This window comes from Hippopotamus amphibius, chromosome 9 (genome assembly GCF_030028045.1).
Source record: "Hippopotamus amphibius kiboko isolate mHipAmp2 chromosome 9, mHipAmp2.hap2, whole genome shotgun sequence".
NCBI lineage: Eukaryota > Metazoa > Chordata > Mammalia > Artiodactyla > Hippopotamidae > Hippopotamus > Hippopotamus amphibius.
Genome location: NC_080194.1, coordinates 135,506,544 through 135,522,457, shown reverse-complemented (window position 1 = coordinate 135,522,457; position 15,914 = coordinate 135,506,544). Strand labels below are relative to the sequence as shown.

The window sequence follows — 15,914 nt, the reverse complement described above, 5'->3', positions numbered from 1 at the left end:
CTGGTTATATTTACCTACTTACCCTAATAAACATTTAAAGATATGTACAGCTATGACAAGGGTTAAAAAACGTTCACCCGAGAAGCAAGGGATGAGTACATTCGGGAGGTTGCAGATGCCCTCTTTCTTGGTCTGGGTGTGGGTTACTTGGGTGTGTTCAGTTCATGAATATTCATCAAGTTGTATATTTAGAATAATGTGCACTTTGTGTATATATTTTGGTTACAAAATTTTTAAAAATAGGCAAAAGTTAGGAAATAAATAAATTTTGCACAGATTTGAATGGAAACTCTTTATTAAAAGCTGCTGTCATAGAGACTGTTTAGCCACACAGCACCTTCAGTCATTCACGTATCAGAATCTGCGTGCAATATCACACTCAGGATTCCTGGGGTCAGTCTGGACCTATGCTGGCAAAAGATGTCCATCTGAGATAAGTCCTCAAGCAAAGATAAATAAAACTAATCCACCCCATCATAAATAAATCTTCACCCACAGCCTCTTAACCTTCTCTCAGCACCCCAACTGTAGGTCACTGCATTTGGAACAATTTGATATTTTAAACAATCTGTTTGTTTGTTCGGGGGTCACCCTGCCTCCAGACCATAAACCCCATGAGGGCAGGCACAGCTCTTTCCCCACCATACTTTGAAGTGCAGTGTCTGGTACACAGCAGGCACTCAAACACTAGCTGTTGATGGAGGAGTGGGTGGGACACCTCTGGTGGATTTCACTCCTTCAATCCCTCCTCCTGCCCCAGGGATTACAAGGCAGTGGGAGGGGAGCACCGCTCTCTCGTTCTTCTGCTCCAAAACCCTAGATGGGAGCCCTGTCTTATATTCATGCAGGGTTTCTAAGCCTCAAAACGCTTTCTCATCCGTTTATGGAACTCCATCCTCACAAGCCAGTGAGGGGGTGGGGTGGGCTTCTTAGCATCCCCTGGCAGAAACATCAAAAAGATACAGAGGTCAAAGTCACAGTTTGTCCCTTGACAGAGTCGGGACCTGAGCCAAGATGCGCCAGAATGTTCCACTCTTCCAACCCCTGGCCAGCTCTCTGACAACGCACAACATCCCAAGGCATGTTGTGGGGCGGGTGGGGCGGGGGCAGGGCACAACGGTGAGGAGCACAGAAAAGGGAAGGCAGATGATTCACAACAGCATACCAGCCACACCCCCAGCAAAGGGGGAACCAGCTGAGCAAACTACAGAGTGCACGATTCTATTTTGGTGCAGGACAGTGCCTTCACAATGTCCTAATGCCTAAGGCTTACACGAATTTGCATATTCTGGGTTTACACCAATGGCAGGGAGAGAAGGAAGGAAACCTCCATCACGCCCAGGGAAGGCAAAGGCAGTCAAGGTAAAGAAGTGCTGTGAATAAACCACGTGGGGATCCCTGAAAAGCGACCACAGAGACTTATTCTCAGCTCGTCACAGTGAACACGGAGATCTTCCAAACAGAGGCTGCAAACGTCTCAGCCCAACTTGCCCAGCCAGGTATCAGAGGTGAAGGAAGTGATCTTGGGGAGCTCTCGGGCACCTGGAGGATCTCAAGAAGCCCCTCCCAGCTCGGCCAGTGGACACCAGGAAAGAATGTGGTCCAGCACGGGCAGATCCCGTGACTTTTTACAGGCACTCCAAACATCCATGCTGTCTTCTCTCCTAATCCTTACACTTCGGCGCCTTTTTATTTTAAGACATGTGGGCCAAACAAAACCTACCCACGGGCCGCAAACACGAGGGCCCATCTTGCAAACATCCCCTGTGGTGAGGCTGCAGCAGGGAAAGGCAGGAGCAGGGGCAGTGCCTTGTTGCCAGGCCCTCCCAGGCAGGAAGGTCCCTGCATCGCAGGTGAGGAAACCGAGCCCCAGGAGGCAAAGGAACGTATCCGGGTCACGCTGCTCCCCCAACCAGACACTGCATGACGCCTCCCAGGCCCCGCAGCTTCCAACCACCTCTCCCCTCACAAACATGGTCTCTGGGTTCAACTCTGGGCTCCTTATTCAGCTAGAAGAAGATGAGCTTGAACTCCATGAATGGAGCAGTCAGGTCTCAAGTGGCAGCTTTGGGGGTGGTAGGAGACTTGAGGGCTTCCAGGCTCCTGAATCACCCTAGTCTTGGCCCCAACCTGACAGAGGACATCTTTCTCTTGCATCCAAGAAACCACTCTGGAGTGAACTGGGCTATGACCGGAGAGGAAGCTCTCTGTTGACAGGCCGTGGCCCTAACCCTCACCTGCTGGACTGGCCGTCCCTGAGGGCAGGGGCACATCTGTCCTGTTTCACAAAGACAGTCCCAGTCCTGGGCTCTGCTGGAGTGGAAGATGGGTGGATGGACAAATGGGTGGACATGTGGATGGATGCATGGATGGATGGATAGATGCACAGATCGGAGGGAGGGGAGAGAGGGCAGGGGTGAAGGACAAGGGACTTACTGACTCTGAGTTGGGTAGAGACCAAGAACGCAACCTTTGGGGTCACCACCAACCTTCAGTTCCTAGTCTGCTTCCCTCTGAACTCTTTTACTTTCACCCAACTTATTGCCTTGCTTTTATTTTTTGTAATCAGTAAAACAGAGATGAGACTAAGAGCCCTTATCCTGCAGGATAAGGATTCAATAAGACCGTGTCTTCCCAGCACTTCCACAGCGTCTAGAGCAAGGTAAACACTCCTCCTTGTCCTCCTCGTCCTCAGGATCACAGTCACAATGTCTGCACCCCTCGGGTAGGGGACGTTCGCATCAATTTCTCTGCCCCATGAGCTCAACTCCTTTGGGCTTAAACTATGTGACTCCTGGCCAAGGATTACAGCAAAGGATCCCCTGGGAGGAGAAAGGCTTGTCATTAGCATCCACAGACACAACAGCCTGGATTAGATGCCCAGATAAGCCAGCAGTCCCCTGGCGGGGACAAACCAGGCCCGACACAGAACAAATCCATTCTGCTGCCCTCAGAGGGCCCTGAAGGGGGAGATTTTCTCCTCTCCCCAAAGACTGGAGAATGCCCTTAGGGTGCCACCCCTTCCCCGTCTGGCCAGGTGTCTGGGTTCCCAGACCCTGATGCTAATCACGCCAGCTCCCTGCTCACTACACTGTTGGCGGGGTTAAGGTGACACACACCCCGGCGCCCACCTTCTTTGTCGAGGCTCTGGCTTTCGATGGGGGAGGGGCAACCCTAACCACAGGGATCAGAAGGGCACAACCTGATGAGCATCTGCAGGCAAACGGGTAGTTTCTGTTGCAGGCGGAAGGAAGGAAGTGCCTGCAAGACAGTCAGACTGCGTATGCCTCCAGGCTTCAGCCAGGCTCCTGGGGTAAAGCCGTGGGGCAGCAGAGCTGCAGGAGGCCTGCTGACGATGAAGGAAAGGTTGTCTCTCTGGGCAAGCCAGCTGGTGTAGCACCCTCTCCCCCTCCTCCCCTGGCTGGGGGAGCTGAACTCAAACACCTTCCTCCGCCAGCCCCGCAGTTCGAGTTCAAGTATTCCCCAGTGTGCACGATGCAGATTTCACTAAAGGGTGTCGCCATCTTTTCCTGGACCGTAAAATCCTGTCCTTGGGGCTGGGCATTTTGACCGACTCAATTACCTATGCGCCTCCTTAAATGAGGTCTGTGGTTCCAAGGCTGGGGACCTTCACAAGATGCTTAGAAGAGGGAGACTGCGGAGCAGCGTGATTGAGAGCACCGACCACCTGGGTTCAAATCCAGGCTCTCACACTTATACCGTGAACTTTGGGAAAGTTACTTAAGCTCCCTGTGCCTCACTTTCCTCACTGTAGCATGAGGTTTAAAGGAGCTCATATTTGTAGACCACCCCAAACAGGGCCTGGTTCTATTAAGCATCATGACTGTTGGCTGCTGAAACATAATAGTACGTTCCTTGGAGGGATGACATACGGACTAAAACAGCGCCTGGCACATCACAACTGCCACGTAGACCTTATGGCTGTTACCACGATTATGCTTCTACTTGTCTCATTATTCAGGGGTCCGATTCAAGGAACACTGCGTATCTCAGGGCTGGCATATTTTTAGGAATCTGCAGCAAGTGGGGAGAGTGGTATGAAGGTTTTCAGGAATGAGCTGGCTGCATTTAGGGTCTTCAAAGAACTACACAGACAAGGCGCTCCGAAATCTGGACGTCGATTGGAATGGGGCAGTCCTGGGTCTGGACCCCAGTGCCGCTGCTCCCCAGGACTGCAATCCTAGTGAGCAAGCTGCTTCCTCGCTCTCAGCCTCCGTTGCCTCATCTGTGAAGTAAGGACGGCCACGGTTCTATCCCACAGAGTTGGGAAGATTCACTGAGACACTGAGGTAACATCTGCAGAGCCCTCATCATCCCTGCCATGTAACTGGTGCTCAGAAAACCAGCAATTTCTAGCCAAGAGTCCTTAGTCTCAATTTTGTATATAACACCTTTCTTCCATCCTGAATTATTGTTTTTCGTGTCTGAGTAATTAATGACATCATATGTGCACCATTTATAGTTGTTTTTAAACTGGACACCACACAGTATCTTTCCATTTTTGTAAAAATAACATCCTATCGAGTGTGTCTTTAGACAGCCCTGTCCTTAATGGTATTTGCAACAGCCAATGACCTTGCCTGGTAGAGTACAGGGGTTTAAATTAGCACAGAAATTTAAAGCAGGTTTATTGGTACAGGGTACAAATTCGTTATAGACAGAGTCTGGTTTTTTCCCGTCTTCAACTGTCTTTGATTCAGCTTGTACAAGATAATTGTTGTTCTGTTAATTGTATACCACTCTGTGATTGCACGCTAATAATAACAGCATCAGTAATTTTAAAAAAACATCATATGTGCAAAACACCTAAAGGATGCCTGGCATACAACTGGCACTCAATAAATGTTAGTGCTCCTCCCTCCCCCACATTCCCTCCTGCTCCAAGGCTGACACACAGAGAAGGAGTTGGACGCATGCTGCTGCCTTGGATTACACTCAAACCCTACTTGGCTTGGGAAAATGAATAATTGCAAAAATTTGCTTATTTTCAAACATACTAAGAGTTTCTTTTTACGAACAACGGCTCACATTTGAGCATTTATTATGTGCCAGGCGCAAACTGGCTCACACGTATTATTACATTTCATCCTCACACAACCCTATGAGGTGGCCCCAATATTCAGAGGAACGAAGTTAGAATGACTTGCCCAAGATCCCGGGGATGGCCAAGAGCAGAGCGGGGATGTGAACCCAGCAGGCACACACGAGCAGAGTTACCGGAGGCCTTTTCCACTCGTGCTGGGGCCTTGCACGGGCTTCCCGTGACTTCTCTCCTGCTCCCATACCCCTTTCCTTTGAACTTGGGTTTTGGGGAGCTTGAGTTTGTGTTTTATTTATTTTTGCATTTTCCCCAAAGTATCTTCTCTTTGGTTCTGGCAGATAGGGACCAGGAGCAATAGAAATGGGAGATGCAAAGGGAAAAAAGGGAGAATTATCAGAAGTGACAAGTCTTAAGGCAGTATTGACCAAGATAGAGACCAGGTCAGCCCTGATCCCATGCAGTCCAACCATGTTGGCAGTGTGCCTTTTCATCTTTCTGCACGTAGATTTAAGGCCCCACTAATCATAAATAGCTCTGGGTAGGAAGACAGACCCTTATTGCAGACTTATTCTTAAGGATATTTTGTTTTCTGGGGAAACACACACACACAACACACACACACATGCACAAAACGATGTCAGATATCTGCTCTAGCTCAAAATAATTTCCTTTTCTATTAAGACCATGGACCAAAGTTGGACAGTCCCCAGCAATCGGGAACTTCTGCTTTGGCTTCCTATTTGCAAAACAGCCAGCATTTGTCACTCAACCTTCTGAAAGATTAAAATAAAAAGAATTGTTAAACTAGAGAGAATGTCTAAAGTGCAAGAAGACTGGAAAGAAAGTGAAGATATATATAAAATATATATATGCATATAATAACGTCTACTTTTATTTATCTATTTTATTTAACATTTTCCAGTACATGATTAAGCAGATGGCAACATTTGCATCAAGATAAATATTGTTCAGTGATGCATATTTCTGTCTACAAAGTGTAATGCATGGCTGAGGCAAAATAAACCTCCACTGAGAGTGTGAGAAAAACGAACCATCAATAAAATATCCTCTGTTCTCTCTGGTCTCAAAACATTTGGATAAAAAGAAAAGCTACGCCTCTGAGGCTGTTAGAACCAGAGGCGATCTGGATACAGTGAACCAATTTTTCAAAGTCACTGCCAATGTCTGAAAAAGTCCTGAGTTATCTGAGTAATGTGAAGTATGAGGAATTTCTGCTGAAAAACCAACATTTCAAAGGGTTCAGACAATACAGAAAGCCCATTCTACTTTGTGTGTGTGTGTGTACAATAAAAAATTAGGTTTCTTAAATGAAACTTAGTAGTAGTTTATCTAAAGGCACAAGCAATAAATGTGAGGACTTTAGAGGATCACTGGAGGCAAAGGGAGAGAAAATAAACATTCGTTACATTAACACACAGCTTTCTTTCATTCTCCCCAAAATTGATTCCAAACCTGTAGTATGATCTCTCTGACACTCTCCTCAATGTTTTCCCTCCCTTTATAAGTGAGCCCATCTGTTTCTTACATTCTGAGATGACAGTAAAATCCACAGCTTACTGGAGACCCAATGAAGGAATGAGCGTCGCGGCCGCAAAACTCAGCTGCTATCCACTCAATAATTCTAATATGTAAGAGCTTTGAAAGGGGTTGAGAGGAAAAGGGGAGCTTGCAGACCTTTAAGGGATATGCCCGGCTTGCCACCACCTGCACGCTCTCTGGCTCTGTCTGCTTGAGAAACTGGGTGTTTTTTCTTGGCTGCTTAAAATGCACCAAAATTACCATCAGGTCCTTCCACTGGGGTGCAACTTCCCAAACGTAAAAGGTACCACCGGTGCAGAAGCTCTGGGAGGCCGAGCACAAGGAAGCAGCAAGCTCTGGTTTAGAAAATGCTCTGTACACAACGCCTGCCTGACACTCTTTGGGACACACCCACCATCGCCACCACCACCAGAGCCACAGAGTCCTTCTGCATCCAAACACCACAACTGCCCTCCCCACCCCACCACAGCCACGGCCTCTACAGATCACAGAGACGAAGCATCACCTCCCAAGCATGTGCCTCACCAGCTCTTTACGGGAGCCATCTGGAAAATCGCAGGGCATTATTTTTTATGTCCCACTCCTGAATTTCACTCCAAAGCATCATGCACCGGCAGCCTCAGCAAGGTCTGCAAAAAAACCGCATGTTCCAAGGGCCTCAGTGGCCTGCCAAGTGGTCTGGTCCTCTCCTCCTAGCCTGCAACCTAAGCTCAGGCAATGCCGGACTTTGGGAACAGCCTGCCCCCTTCTGGTCTCCTTGAGCTCCATGGAAGGACAGGGCCTGGGTGGGCAACAGCTAGAGAGGGTACAAACCCCCCCTGCCCCAACACCACTCCACCCAGCAGGATCTAGCAGGGCACAGGGGCCGACGTTGGGGAAGGAAAGAAACAGGACACAGACAGACAAAATAAACTGCAAATCCAGGAGAGACAGCAGTGAACAACTGCATGGTAGGCAACCACAAAGAAGGGAGGAGGGCAGAAAAAAGAAAAAAAAAATACAGGTATGTCTACATCGGAAGAAACTGAGGCACTGGGAAATGTGTGTAGCGTGACAGTCACTGAACTTGCAGATGAAGCAGAGTTTCAGAAAAGTACAGCAACTCTGCTGCTGGAACCGGCATTCCAAAAGGAATAAAAAAGGAAAAGCGGCACACTCCCACCTACCTTCCCATCCGCAAACCTCAGTGCAGCCGAGGTGGGGGATGAGAGAGTAAGACACAGAACTGAACACACAAACAGCAGGTATGGACGTAGGACCCAAAATGTCAGGGACCCAGTTAGAAATCAGCCAACCAGGCCTCCTTCCTTCCCTCCACTTGTTTCAACAGGTGGTATTTGCACCGGAAAGGCACCTCCTGACGCCCCTCTGGACCCCAGATGCAAAGGATACAGTAAGCCCCATGCCTCCACGTCCATCCTATGTGTTCCCACACTGGGCTAGCGGTGCACCCCTCCCACCCACCTCCCCGTAGGGCTCCGAATCCAGAGAGAACTTCTAATTGCATTTCTGCCCAAACACATCACTATCCACTCCTGGAGTTCAAAGGCAGTGTCTGAGAGTACCCTCTGCTATAAATAAGAGGCATTCGGAATATTCTGGTTCTCCATCAGGAACCTCACTCCATTCTCCTCTCCACAAATGGGGAAAAGATACCTCCCTGCTACCCACACAGACCAGCCAGCAACGTGAAAGGCCATCACATCACGTCTTGGGCTGGCTCAGCCGACAGGCACAAAGAGCCGCACTCTGGCAAACAGGGTCGCCTTGACTCCAAAGAAGTTTACCAGATCAAAGAGCACCACGCTGTGTCTGAAGGCAGCCTTCAGCGAAGGCTCCCAAAGTGACAAACGACAGAGACGTGCATTCAGTGCCTAGGAGCCTGAAACCACCCCCTGGTGTCTAATGTTCCCCAGGGCTGGGAGAAGCTCTGTAGGCAAGCGGAGTGATGAAGATACAGACAGACACACAGCACATTATTACTGCCTCAAGACAGACACACGCCCACAGGGCACTGAGACCCTGGCCCAGGACTCTGACCTCTCCTGTGTGCTCCTAGTTCAGTGGGCTAAACAAGGCAGCCCAAAGATGGTATGAAAGGCACCCCTGGAGAAGTTGGGGTCAGGGTAGGAGACACCCAGATGGCCACAGAAGGTCTACAGAAGGAACAGTTTCAGAGCCTGGCCTGTTCACACCCAAGGAGGGCAAAGTAAACCCACAGAAGCCTAAGCCGAGGTGGTGTGATCTGACACACAGCTGGTGACAGGAATTAGCCACACACAAGACAGAGAGCCAGACACAACCACCTAGGAGAAGGGGCCATGCCCAGGAGGGCACCAGGAGAGGGCAAGGTTAGACACGGACAAAGTAGAGACAGGAGTCTCAGACATCCAGGGATGGAAGACAGGAGACTCAAAGTAAGAGCAGGCACCCAAGACTGAATCTTGACTCCGGGGCACGGTTGAGGACTTGGGACACCGATCCCCGACCCCCTCTCGGGCCAGGCAAAGACAACGAGGCAGCAAGCCGAGGACTGAGGTGTCGGCACCCAGCTGGGCAAAACCCCAGAGATGCGGTGAGCAGCACCGCCCGAGCAGCGGCTGAGCATCCCGGCCCGGTCCAGGCACTCAGACCGGGAGCGAGGCGCCCACACCCACATGCACAGAGCAAGTCGGGGAGCCCAGAGAGAGCGACGGGCGACAGGAACCCAGCCAGGCTCCGGGAACCTCCAAAGCGCCTCCTCTGGAGATAACTTGCCCAGACCCCAATGGGGGGCAGCCCTCGGGCAGGGACCCGACCCCGGCTTCCAGGGGAAAGAGATGTGGAGCCCGCAGGTTTGGGGAGTCCCGGTCTGATGAGCGGGGTTCAAGGGCTGCGGGGGGGGCGGGGCGTGGGGTCGGGCCGCCCGCCCGCCTGTCGCCCTCCCTCCCTCCCTCCGGGACGCGAGCCGAAAGGGCATCTTACCAGCGCCCGCGCGGCCAGTGCCCCTCGGCTGGCCGGCTGCTGCGCGCGGGGTGCTCCGGGGCCGCCTCCCCGCGCCCGCGCCGGGGGCCCCCGTCCTCCTCCTCCGCCGCCGCCGCCGCCGCCTCCTGCTCGGGCTGCAGCCGGCTCGGCGGGCAGGTCCCGGCGCTCGCGGCGCGGGGCCGGGGCCGGGGGCGGCTGCTCTGCGCCGCCGGCCGCTGCGCCCCCGCGGCGCTCGCCGGCCCCGGAGTCGAGGCTGCTGAAATTCCACACGACCAGCGTCTGCAGCAGCAGCACGGTGAGCGCCGCGAGCAGCGCCGAGTGCGAGCGCCGGGCCAGCCTCCGGGCGCACGGCGCCGCCACCATCTTCGGAGCGCGGCGAGCGAGCGGGGCGCGGGGACCCCGGGCGCTCCGGGCCGCCCCCGCGCTCCCCGCGGCTCCCGCGGCCGCCGCCGCCGCTCGGGCTCCCGCTCGGGCCGCCGCCGCCGCCGCCGCCTGGGCTCGCCGCTGCTCCTCCTCCGCCACCGCCGCCGCCGCCGCCGCCGCCTCCACCGCCGCGGCGCGGAGTTTTCAGACGGGCAGGGACCCGGACGTCACCAGGAGGAGGGGAAGGCGGGAGGCGGGGAGCCGGAGGCCGCGCAGGGGGGAGGCGGGCGCGCGCGCACGGGCGGGGCGCGCGGGGAGGGCGGGGGCCGAGCCCGCGGGACTCCCCCTCCCCACGGCCCCTCCCTGGGGCCGGGGGCGCGGGGGAGGCGGACGAGGCGGGGGGCCCGCGGGCCGGGGCGGAGAGGGGCGGGGCCTGGGGGCGGAGCAAGGGAGGCAGAAGGAGGAGGGAGAGGAAGGGGGTGGGGGCGAGCCCGGAGGGCCGACACCGCCCCCCCCCCCCCCCCCAGACCCGAGCCGGAGTGGTTGGAGGAAAGCGGGGCAGTTCCCGCGGGCGGGAAGGAGAGGAGGGGGACAGAAGAGCAGGGGGAGCTCTGGGCGAGGGTGGGCCAGCTCAGAATCTGGGGGAGGTCGGGAAGCTCCGGGGGTCCTGAGATCCCCTTCCTTGTGGGAAGCAAGCACGAGGCAGCTGAGTGGAGCGGGCTCCCTGCCCGGAGTTTGCGGTCCAGGTGTCTTCTCTGGGCGCAGAGACTGGTTGGCAGGTGGAGACGCGAGAAGCGTGTCAAGAGTGTCTGAGCCAGGGAAGGGGCTCACGCGGCGGATCCCTGGATCCCTGGCTTGAAGGGGCTGGGAGGAGGCTACACATGAGTGTGAGTGACTCCTGAATCACACCCCACCCCCTAGTGCCAAAGATGTCCTAAGTGCTTTATTGAGTCACTTCTTGGATCCCTAAGGACGGACGAACAAGCCAAGAGACTTCCAAACCCAGTTGGCAAGCAAGTGCTTTCGTGGGGAGAGGGAGACCCAGTGGAGTTTCTCCACCTTCCCTGGCAGCAAGCCCCAGAGTCTGGCCCCGCCTTCCAGCAGGTCCTTCTTCTCATCCACCCAGAAACCTGCCTTCCTGACTGCACAGGGCTCCCCTCCTGGGGGAACGGGTCTTGCCTTCTAAAGTGGAGATTTTTCCCATCAGAGCTGGACTGTCCAGGTGACCTTGAGCCAGGAGGACTCCTCCCTGGGCCTGAGCTTCCTCCTCTGTCAATGAGGGTTTAGGCTGACCATCCCAACAGACTCAAGTTTCATCAGCAGCCTTCTCTGACTCAGTCTTTCCAACCAGTCTTTCCCTCCCGTGTCCTCTTGCCCAGCAGCCCTGAACACATGGTGAGTGGATAGAGGGAGTGCATGTCCCAGACAGGACTTAGCACTATCAGAATACAATAGCAGATCAAATCCCCAGTTTGTCAGGCAGGGACTCAGGCTGAATGCTTTGTGTCTTAATCCACTGTGTTTGTAAACCTGATCCTAATTTTAAAGGGAAGAAAGTGAGGGAATAAAGAGGATCCATCAGAGAAGGAGGCAGAGGAGAGATTGTTTCATCCACTCAGTGACGGTCTGTGGACATCAAACTGTGTCAGACACTGGGAGAGGTGCAGGAATCCAGTGGTGGGTAAGGCTTAACTTCCCCTTCAGCAAGCTTGAGGTCTAGAGGAGGAGCCAGCTGTGCACATCGGTCATTAACAAACAGCGAGGTCAGTGTCACTTTGGACATGTGCACGAAGTGCTGTGGGTTCTTGAGGGTGGGGTGGGAGTGACCACCAAAGTGATGCTTTCTGAATCCATAAGCCAACCCGCTTCCCTGAAATGGGGATGTAAAATGCCCACTAGGGGGGAATCTAAATCCAAATGAGACTCAGCCTTCAGGCTACCCAAGCCTGGCCAGCCATGTGTCCAGGCATAGAGGCCTCCCCCTTGGGCTTAGCCCACCTAACCAGGAGTGAGACAGAGCAGAAGCAAGCTTCTATGGCCACGCCACAAGTCTTCTGGCATCTGTTTATCACCTGGGAATATTTTGGTTACAAGTAATAAGGATTTATTATGTCTTTAAAAATAGAGTGTGCTGGATCGTATAACCAAATGGTCCAGAGGAAAGGCATCAGGTGAAATTTGATCCAGCAACTCAGAACTATGACCTAGGATTCTTTCTTTCCATCTCTCCTCTCTGCCTTTCACGAGGTCTGCTTCATCCTGAGGTTCTCTCTTCATGTCACACGTTGGCATCAGTTGCTCAGACTAATTGTATCCTTTGTTCGTTTCTAGCCCAGGAGAAAGAGGGTCATTATTTCCCAGCATTCTCCTCAAAGGTCCAGATATTCTCTCTCATTGAACCAGCTTTAGGTCGTAGGTCACCCCTAAACCAAGTACTGTGGCCAGGCAGATGGAATGTGCTGATCAGCTTGGCCAATGTCCCATACACCTCCTCTGGCACTGGGGCAAAGCCAGCTTCCCTATCACCACCTGGATGTTCTAGAGGGATCGGGGTCTTATAGGAAGGTGGGAATAGGTGCAGAGGAGGCTGGTTCTACGCTATGCAGCCACTGTGGTGCTTACTGACCTTGGGCAAGCCACTCCTTTCCCAGGATGCCAAATGAAGGATTGGATGAGAAGGTCGCCAAGATCATCATGTCATGTCCCCAGAACTCTTCCTCAGTGTCTAAAGAGAGCTTTCCAACCCAGCAGAGGCTGCCCCGGAGACTCTTGGCATCCCTGACCTCTGGCCCTTCTTTGCTTCAACGGCTCTGCTGCATTTTGCCTCTAAGCAGTTATCGGCTACCTCCACATGATACGTTTAACCACAGTCCTTTGGGGCCCACACTCTGGTTCATCTCCCTCGAGGGCCACAGGCTGAAGGAGTGGGGTTAAGGATCCAGGCCCCCAAGTCCCTGGAGAAAGAGAGCGTTGTTTGTTTATCTCAACTCATAAAATGCCTCACAAAAAAGAGGTTTAAAAGCTCCAGACAGGTTATGGATGCCGTAAACAGCTTATGTGAGGTTTTTAGGATGAAAAATCACCTGAGATAGAGGAGCAGGAAGGCAGGAAGCTAGGGACCATCTTCCTGCCCCCAGACAGACCAGCAGCACCTCAAGCATCTTCGTGGAGCCCAAGTAGTGCCTGAGACTCTGGCAGCAGCTGTTAGCAACAGCAGCAGGTTTCTTGAGAATGTTTAAAGCTCATTCAGTCATTCAACACAGATGTATTGGACCCTATTACGTGCCAGGCATCATGCTGGGCGAGCAAGATATAGAAATGAGGAAGATTCCTTGAGGAATTTTTCTTTTTAAATGCGGTTCCTACTCTTGCATTAACTGGGAGCCAGAGCGTGAAAGACGTTCCAGCTGATTTGTGGGATTCCCTTCCCTTCCCCATCCCCAAATCTTGTTTCATCACCGCTTTCCAATCAGAGGAGAGTAAATCAATGAATCAGTAGGGTGGAGCTCCTGGTTTGCCCAGCTCTAGGCGAAGGGCTGAGGGGGAAATCAGGAGGAGAAGGTCTTCACCCTCAAGGAGCTGTCAAGCAGATTCCCAGCTCTTTCAGCATCAGTTGTTTCCTTCCTTTAAGCCTCAGTTTTTTCATCTGTAAAATGGGGGGATAATAATGGGGCTTTTCTCATAGAGTTCTCATAAGGATTAAATGAGATAACCCACCTAGAGATTTCTTTCTATTGAGACTGGCACACGGTAAGTGCTCAACAAAGGTTAGGCATTATTGATTTTATTTATCACAGTAAGGCAGTGTCTAAAGATATCAGAGGGAAAGAAGGGTAGTCAGGGAAGGCAGCCTGGAAGAAGTGGCACTAAACCTAGTCCTTGATTTTGATGAAGGACTGCCAAGTACCCCAAGGGCAGGGCCCTGGTCTCATTCATCTCTGCTCTCTCTGGCACTTTCCATGGTGAAGGGCACTGAGTCAGCTTTGGTTGAGCAATGAACACCAATGAGAGACATGCAGCTGGAAATGAGCCTTGTGTGCTCCTCCAGCAGTAAGACAGCTGGCAAGGGGAGCCTGATAGTTACAAGTTCACGGACCCCTCACAGCCACTTTATAGTTGTATGATTTTAAGCAAGTTGTTTAACCAAACCTCAGTATTTCCATCTGTAAAAAGTGAAACAGTGTAATATCTGTGTCCCACAGTTACTAGGGAGCCAGGGCAGGGGAGCGGCAGCATATATTTCCCATAGGATGTTGGCAGTGACCAATGGCAGCGTTGAAGGAATGTTAGCAGGCTGGTCTGTAAGGCAATGTCTCCAGGAGTTCCGGCAGAAGGTGCCAGGGAGCTAGGGCTTGACATGCCTTCTTCTGAATTTAAATAAACTTCAGCCTAAGAATAAATTTAGTCAAATGCATGATTATTATTTTTTGTTAATCTTAATCGTGTGCCTGTTTCTTTTTGGTCTATTAGAGGATTTTTTTTTAACCAAGACTCTACAAATTGACCCCGACTTTGCTCTGAAAACGTTAAAAACCTCCCCCTAGGTTTCACTTCTGCATCAGACAGGAATCATAAACATGGGTCACCTATTGTTCCTGCGTGTCAGTGGGAGAGTTATGCGTGGACCATCCACCGTCCTACCCCTAGAAGTTCCCGATTCTCTCCAATAAGTGCGTGCAAAACCCAGGCTCCTGGGGCGCTTGGAGGTCAGAAGAACAAGGATGCTGAAAGCCCCTCCCCCAGGGGCCACCCAAGCTCATGAGGCCATGGACACGCATCACCTGTATCACCTACCCCCCACCCCCACCCAAGAGAAGGAAACAGCCTCTGTTCAGACCACAGGCTTAGGCAGGCGATGTGCCCCGCCAGACACCCAGCTGTGTGTCTGAAACCTGCGGCTTTTCCAGGGAACCATCCACCCATACTGTATCAGCAGAGGGAGCTCTAGGTAGCAAATAACTTTCCTCTGACAGCATACAGTACTTTCCTGTAGAAAAGACTTGCAGGAAATGGCAAGGAAAAGCTGGGGTCCTACGTGGAGCTAGCATCCATCCAGTGCAGAAGAAAACCCCACCAATTTGCAAGGGTGGTGTATGGTGGGGGGGGGGGGGTGCTGGGTGAGGATCTGGAAGAGGAAGAGACACTCGCTGAGGAAAGGATGCTTGAAAATCAGCAACCACCAGGCTGCTCAGGGGATTGTCTGACCTTGTTCAGTACCAGCTCTTTGACCCTCCTCCAGACATCTCACAACCTCTGTACTACCCTCTCAGTGATGTGATATTTGAAAAGGGGACACACTCCGGATCCAAGTCTCAGATCAGCTTGGCAGACTTATTTTTTTCTTGAAAATAAATGTTTACGGTGTGTGTTAATGGTGCACAATCTGATCCCTAGGGCTTTAGGCTCAGACCTGTGGGAGGACAGCAGTGATGATCCTGGTGCAGATGATAGTAATGACGGTGACTGTGAGCACTTACTACGTACCAAGCCCAGTATAGAGAGTGTTAACAGTAGTAGCCACCAAATATTTACTGAGAACCTACAAGATACCCAGGATGGTGCTCATGCCAGGGCATTTGATGATAAATAAAACAGGGAAGGCCCCTGCGCTCCTGGAGAGTGCGTTCTAGATTCTAGGTTCTAGGTTGCAAATGGGACCAAGATGAGTAAATAAATATGTAAGCAAGTAAAATCAGAGAGCAATAAGTGCTCCGAAGAAAATTAAAAGGAGCCACCTGCTAGAATGAAAAGAAGAGCAAATTTAAACAGGCTGGTCTGGGGTCCTCACTGAGGGGGTTGCCCTGGAGTGTTTGGTGAACTGTCTCATGAAACCCAACTGTTTGAGGAGTCTGATTTCTTTAAAGCACCATCATCTGTCAGCTGAATAAGTAGCATCTATAGTTTCAAACATGTATGCATACTCTTGTAGCATATAAATAGAAAATGCCGCTTAATTCATAGTAGT

At 52.0% G+C, this 15,914-nt stretch overlaps 1 protein-coding gene across 1 annotated transcript in view; it reads right to left on the bottom strand.

Annotated features, from left to right (window-relative positions):
• Positions 1-10,017, bottom strand: part of XYLT1 (xylosyltransferase 1) — a 318,736-nt gene extending 308,719 nt beyond the window's left edge. Inside the window, exon 1 of the mRNA XM_057748725.1 lies at positions 9,587-10,017. Coding sequence (XP_057604708.1) covers positions 9,587-9,949 — 363 coding nt within the window. The 5' untranslated portion in view covers positions 9,950-10,017. The remainder of the gene's footprint in view (positions 1-9,586) is intronic.
• Positions 10,018-15,914: the final 5,897 nt, after the last annotated feature.